The 7,511-nt window shown below is 43.0% G+C and overlaps 1 protein-coding gene across 1 annotated transcript; it reads left to right on the forward strand.

Annotated features, from left to right (window-relative positions):
* Positions 1-5,172: 5,172 nt before the first annotated feature.
* On the forward strand, positions 5,173-6,805 carry LOC118407826 (angiopoietin-2-like). The gene is made up of 4 exons (XM_035808367.1): positions 5,173-5,204; positions 5,699-5,797; positions 5,976-6,192; positions 6,321-6,805. Exons 1-4 carry the CDS (start codon positions 5,183-5,185, stop codon positions 6,799-6,801), a joined length of 819 nt encoding a protein of 272 aa, XP_035664260.1. The 5' UTR covers positions 5,173-5,182; the 3' UTR covers positions 6,802-6,805.
* The last annotated feature ends 706 nt before the right edge of the window (positions 6,806-7,511 follow it).

The raw sequence follows: 7,511 nt of genomic DNA on the forward strand, positions 1-7,511 counted from the left end.
GTTATATTTCATTTCGTACCACAGGTATGGGTGAAATACATGATATTGTTTTGTAAAATAAATGTTTCTTCTTCTTGTCTTTTATCTCTGTTATTTTGGGTCAAATGAGCTGAAATTTGGCACAAGGGTAGAAATAATTTTATTGAGTTCTTTTGGCCATATTTTGACAAAAAATGTATATTTTGACCTCCTGCGCCATCGAATTACAACAGACTGAAATTTAGTATGCCATACATGTACATATGCCCAATGGATTTCAATAACACTTTTGGCATAGGTTACAGCAAAATTTTTTTTTTGGTTGCTGGGCCCTGATATTTAAGCCGAATGACCTGAAATTGGACAACTCTATTTTGGCTAAGGTGATATTAGAATAGCTCATATTTGAGCTGCAGTAATTCTGGATTAGTCCATTTTACATGAAGGTGCCACTGGAAGAGTCTACTCTTGCCAGGAGGAATTTCTAAAATTCAATTCTGGACTTGGTGATTATTTGGGTAATGGTGCTTTAAGCTTCCATAGGGGTCATATCGGGAAGGCTCCATTTTGGACTGGAATGTCGACTTTGCAATCGTTCACTTTTGGTCAGATGTCATTTTGGAATGTTGCATTTTTTTGCGCTGGTAATTTTGGAAAAGTACATTTTTGTATTTGAAGGGAAATAGAAAATATGCCGTATTTGCCTACAAATGTTGCTCTTTTCTATACCTAATCTCTGTCTCTCTGTCTTGCTGTGTTTATTTCCCAGCTGACTTTCTCTTTGTCTCGGGACAGAATGTGCATGTGTAGCTGTAATTAGTGCTCTTTATAAGTAAGACGCTTAGTCTTAGATATAAGAACACATGTACATTGTTGTTTATGAAATTAACAGGACTCGGATGTCTGTCTGGAAATGGAGATATCTGCTCCGAACTACAAGGCCCAGTGGGTCCACCTGGGGACTCTGGAAACGACGGAGCAGACGGACAGCAAGGCCCGCCCGGTCCAGAAGGCCCGCCCGGTCCAGAAGGCCCGCCCGGTCCAGAAGGCCCGCCCGGTCCGCAAGGCCCGCCCGGTCCAGAAGGCCCGCCCGGTCCAGAAGGCCCGCCCGGTCCAGAAGGCCCGCCCGGTCCAGAAGGCCCGCAAGGCCCGCAAGGCCCAGTGGGTCCAGAAGGCCCGCCCGGTTCGCAAGGCCCGCAAGGCCCAGTGGGTCCACCCGGGCCTCCTGGGCAGGTAAACATCAGAACAAAGAAAAAATTGCCTCTCTATGATGTTAGTGCATGAAGAAACAGGTTACACATCTTTGTGTGGGAGCATGTAGCGCAGTGGCGGCGTGCATTAATTATTCCTATTTTTGAAGAATAAATCAAGATACTGTTGTAATATCCAGTGGTAAAATTTTGCATAATGTGTCGAGAAGCTTCAGAATCAAAATGTAGAACGTCCTCTCAAGCTAATTAACTTAATGCAGGCTCTTAATATGACAGAGGCAACCCCTTGGGACCTATTGTGTTGTACAACGTAGGTGAACATGTAACAGTGGGGTTCAAACCGCCAACCGACCATGCCAAACCTTTTGGCGTCATCAGTTGCGTGTTAGGTTTGTGATCTGGCGACCCGAATTCGGCGCGGGTTCGAATCGCGGGAGTCAGAATATTGTTTCTTTCTGTTTTTAATCCCTTCTCACAAATGTGCTAAACCATTACAATAACCTGTCACAATGGGTATTACAAAATCAATCACTACTTCAGAACTGAACTCTGCTATTAGTAATTATTTATTTTTAGAGCAGACTAGTATTCTAGCTAACCGACATCTTTTGCAATGCAGTCATCCCGTGTTCTGCAATTTTTTGCCGGGGCGCCGAAGGCGCCCGGCTTTGTCCCCGGTTTAATGGTTCGTCCTTGGATGGGTCTGCTATGGTCGCAAAATGTACCGTGCGTTTTTACGACAATTCTCAGCCCTTCTCAGCCCTTCAAATAAACGCAATGTACCGTGCGTTTTTACGACAATTCTCAGCCCTTCTTAGCCCTTCAAATAAACGTTGTAAGAATACTGTTTATCCATGACCTCTACTCGTACAGAAAACATTGCAGCGCTCATTAGCAAAGTCTAGGAAAGGAAAATGTTTCTTGATTTGCAGTAAAACACTGGTCATGTAACATTTGAGGAGTTGTCGTTAAATCGCACGGTTCATTTTGCGATAGCGTTGACGGGTCCGGGTATTTAGCGGAATAACCCGGAATAACCCGGAATAACCCGGAATAACCTTAATAAAGGATGAAAGCTACCGAAATACAGTGTGCTTTGATAAGTTAAGATCGCAGAATGCAATATTTTGGCATAAAATAATGTATATATGGCCATGGGAACAAGAAATATTACGGTTATTCCGGGTTATTCCGGGTCATTTCGGGTTATTCCGGTAAATACCCTCACGGGCGTTGACGGTGCGGAGGAGGTGAGATTTTTATCGTACAGAAATTGGTACAGTTTGTAAAGTTATCTTTCTGGAATTCGGATGTATTAAAATATAACATTACATTCTAAGGCGTAGTGTCATGTGAGTAAAATGAGCACGACATTTGACGAAAGATTTTGTGGAGGGTATACAGTCAAGTTTATTGTGCAACGATTGGAACAGTTTACGTGCGGGTGGGAGGGGGGCGTGCGTCTATATATGCAGCTGCAGGAGGTCCTGCAGGACATTTTCGATCGTAAGAGTAACGTATAATTTGAAAAGATAGTGATCATGAATTCGGACACATTGAAACATATTTCCAAGGAACGGTATATAGTTTTTTTTAGTAAAACCAGTGTGTGGGGATTGACGAGAATTTAGATAGTTTAATGGTGCACTGTGCTTGAGCCGATGCGAGGCATTATGCAGGGCATTTTTGATTGTAAAAATATCGTACAAGTTGAAAAGATGGATCGGATTCTAATACATTAAAACATACATTTCCAAAGAATAGTAGAAAACAACGGATTGTAGCTAACTGTTAAACAATCAGCAAAGCAGTTGGCAAGATGTCACACCTGAACTTTTGTAGATTTTTGCTTTTTGTTGGTACTAGTAAGATGTTATGTGATCAAGACAATATTTTCTTTCTGTTTCAGTGACGCCTTAGACTGTTCTCTGCTATATATACAAGTGACACAGTAATATACAGAAACTTACAGCTAGCAAAAGTCTGTACTCAATAAGATTTTACACAGTACACATTTATACTTCTTCTGCTGAAATCTACGCATTACATTTTGCATCCAACCAAAGAGGTTTGAAAGAGAGTCCTTGATCCAACCAAATTAGACCTTGAGACCTATTAACAGATCATTGATCACTGTGCATTTTGCACATACCAGACTCAATCGTGCCACTGAGCACTGCATTTTGCACACACCAGACCAATTGTGCCACTGAGCACTGTGCATTTTGCACACACCAGACCTATCGTGCCATTGAGCACTGTGCATTTTGCACACACCAGACCTATCGTGCCATTGAGCACTGTGCATTTTGCACACACCAGACCAATCGTGCCATTGAGCACTGTGCATTTTGCACACACCAGACCAATCGTGCCATTGAGCACTGTGCATTTTGCACACACCAGACTCAATCGTGCCACTGAGCACTGTGCATTGTGCAAATAAAGTCAAGCAAAGAACACATATATTGTGAACAATGTGTGAATCTATTTTATCGGGAAAATACCACCAAGGTGACATCATTTTCAGTGGAGATAATAGAGGCAAACAATGCACTGCAAATGCTTTAATGGCAGTTGTTAACCACAGTACTTGCAGACAAGCAATTACCTGGACAAGTACAGACCTTGATGGTGTACTTTTTCAAGGAGATGCACTATACACCTACATAAAACCATCACTAAGATCTGGTGTGGAGTTCCTCTCCGTTGATGATATTCCAGACTATTTGCAACTTTACAACAATACTGTACGTGTATCAATAAAAGAGTCTTACACTGGAGACATATTTGCCACAGAAGCAGTCTATCCTTATTACACCTTAAAGAAAGCCCTAGAAGCAGCATTTGCTGAATCCAACACTTGTCTTTTCATAACAGCACATGGAATAACTGGTTCAACAGTAGCATTGTTGCACGCTGATAACAAGTATTTTGTTTATGACTCACATGCCAGAAGTCCCATAACAGCATTGCCAGATAGCCATGGCACTTCTACTTTAAGCATGCACAGTTCAAACAGCAATCTAGTTTCATTCTTGCAACAACTTAACTGGAACACAACATGCAATTTTGAGGTTGTCCCAGTACAAGCAGAAAATGTTTTCTTATCAGTTGAACCTACTGGTATACACATTATCAATCTGACTAGCAATGTTTCTTCTATGATTGAGTCAGAAAACTGCTTTCAAGTTCAACAACAACACACATACACCTTGGTTAAACCAGAGTTTGTATCTACGAAAGAGAACCTACAACATCCATACTCAGCATTTCCATTTGCACCACATTGTAACCAAAGTACTGGGAAAAACATTGTGCCATGCACCACAAGCAAACATCCAAGTGCTATGCCAGAGAACAGGAATGAAGGCCTCTTGAATCAATTAGTAATGTCACCAAATGCAGCATCAAATTTAAATGATAAAAAAGTGCAAGGTCTTGCAATCCAAAGCGCAATATGCCAGGACAAACAAGAAAAACAAACCTATCAACAGAAGACAGAGAGTCTTGCAGAACAAAGAACATCATACAAAGCAAAGAAAGCAAATGAGACCTGTGAGCAAAAAGCAGCACAGCAAAGAGCATCATATAAAGCGAACAAAGGTTTCCAGCCAACTTCCCATAGATTTTAGATATAAACTTCTAGTTTAATAATGATGCACATTTTACTGGAACACAACATGAAATTTTGAGGTAGTCCTTCCAAATGCGCCCCGGCCAGCTTTTTTTAAAAGCTTTCTTGTTTCAACTGATAGAAGGTGGTGAAAGGCTAGCATTGTTCACATGCACCTTGTTAACGCCTTTTCTTGTCCAGATGCCACATAAACCCCTTAACTTTGTCACAACATCATATTCATTCACCTGATTTACAGTGCTCCTGTACGGAGTCAACCACTGCAACCCCCGTAACCACGACTGCAGACCCACGGGTCACACCTGAGGCGCCAGAGGTCACACCTGAGGCTACACAGGCCACACCTGTGGTAACCATGACTACAGCTCCTCCCACAGGTGAGTCTCACGGCCCTGATGCTGCACGTTCTCGTGCCTTACTCCTCTGACGTCACTTTTGGGTTGTGCAGACCTCATGACAAAGAATGGGGGAAACATATATGCATGATTATGGTAGGATGTTCTGTACGTACAAAGTAAGGGACATTTAGCCAAAGTGTACAATATCAAGTTAGCATGTATTATTATGGTATATATGACTAATCGATGAAGCTATCACGGTGAAGAGAATTCAGATTGCTGTACCATCCATTGAAAACTAGCCTTCCACAATGATGTGTTACCTTCCTCAAGTGATGTTTACTTTTTGGAGTGATGTTATTCTAGTGGATTATGCAAATAAGGTGTAAATGTAGAACGGTTTCCTTTTGCCTGTACTGATGGAGTAACGTTTCCACCATGCCTACAAACTTCAACACATGAACACTTTATCTTCAGATGGCGTTTTTCTATAGCAAGCTAACATGACCTCTGTCCCCTGCTACTTTTCCCAGAGGTAGACTGTTCTGAACATTATGCCTCCGGACAGACGACCAGTGGAGTCTACAGCCTCGGCTCCGGTGTACAGGCCTACTGTGATATGGAGACGGCAGGTAAATACTGTTTGAAGACACGTGAATCTGTTATATACTCAGGTATGTCGTAAACGTACCTGTTTGATTTCCCTATTAAACCACATTTTACAGTCTACAACAGTAGTCTGAGTCATTTTGGCACCCTGACATATGTGCATGTGAGTGTTTGTTCTTGACACATGTACATTTTGTACAGGAGGCGGGTGGACCGTGATCCAGCGGCGCGAGGACGGGTCGGTTCCCTTCAACCGGACCTGGGAGGAGTACAAACTGGGCTTTGGGAACACGAGCGGGGAGTACTGGCTGGGGAACGACAACATCCACCTGCTGACCAGCCAGGAGAACTTCACCCTGCGTGTGGATTTGATGGACTGGGGAGGTCAGACAGCTTACGCAGAGTACAGACTCTTCAGGTTGGTCATTTCTTGTAATTTTTTTACAGTTCTTTATTTTATTTTTTCATTTATTTGAAAGCATTTTTCTGTTCAGAATTCAGAGAAATTCATAGCTTACATTTGGGTCCATTCATGTCTCCATCCAGGGTGTCCGGTGAGTCGGACGGGTACCGACTGCACATTTCCGGGTATTCGGGCACCGCGGGAGACTCCATGAGTGGCCTGTCCTCCAACAACGGGCAGAGGTTCTCCACTGTGGACAGGGACAATGATGCCTATAGGGGTGTCCATTGTTCCCAGCAGCTCGGAGAGGGCGGCTGGTGGTTTGAGGCCTGCGGCCTGTCCTACCTCAACGGCCGCTACCAGGGCAACTGTGGAGACTCCTGTCCGTACTTTCAAGGTGTGGTGTGGTACCCCTGGAGAAACGGGAGATACTCCCTGAAGTCTGTGTCTATGAAAATCAGGCCAGCTGCAAACCAACAGGTCACACCTGAGGCACCACAGGTCACACCTGAGGCACCACAAGTCACACCAGAGGCCACACCTGTGGTAACCACGACTACAGCTCCTCCCACAGGTGAGTCTCACGATCCTGATGCTGCACGTGCTCTTGCCTTCCTCCTCTGACGTCACCGTTGGAATGTACAGACTGGTTAAAACATTAAGATAATTTCATAGTTCCTTTTTTAAGCCAAGGATTTTCTGTATGAATACAGGATATATATTCAAACAAAGTGTAATATTTGTACAAGTTATGTCAAGTGCGTGGTTTAGTACATGATAGAATATATGGCATCTGGATGATTTGAAGCCATCACGTTTTTGAGTCATGTATCTCATCTGTGTAAATGTGAGATTGTTTCCTGTGGCCTGTACTAGTTGTTTTATTTTCCCCATAGTACTAATGTTTCCAGCATGGTGCACTTTAATACATCAACATAACATATGCAATGTTTCCAGTGGTAGACTGTTCTGAACATTATGCTTCCGGACAGACGACCAGTGGAGTCTACAACCTCACCTCTGGTGTGCAGGCCTTTTGTGATATGGATACAGCAGGTAAATACTGTTGGAAGACATATATGAGTCTGTAATATTCCCAGGTGTGAAGTAAACATGTTTAGCACACCTGTTTGAGTCCCCCATTAAAGGCACCCGAAACTCAACTGTCCTAACCTTACAGACCCAAACCTAATCATAGAATTGGAAAGTCATTGTCTCTCTTATTGGTTAAACAGCTATTTTGACAGAAATCCAGGGTCTGTCGATTCTAGTCAATGTCCTTTGAGAATCAACTGCCCTCTCTGTAATTTTATCGCCTAAGCTGTTCTTACAGG

This window comes from Branchiostoma floridae, unplaced genomic scaffold, assembly GCF_000003815.2.
Source record: "Branchiostoma floridae strain S238N-H82 unplaced genomic scaffold, Bfl_VNyyK Sc7u5tJ_1489, whole genome shotgun sequence".
Taxonomy (NCBI): Eukaryota; Metazoa; Chordata; class Leptocardii; order Amphioxiformes; family Branchiostomatidae; genus Branchiostoma; species Branchiostoma floridae.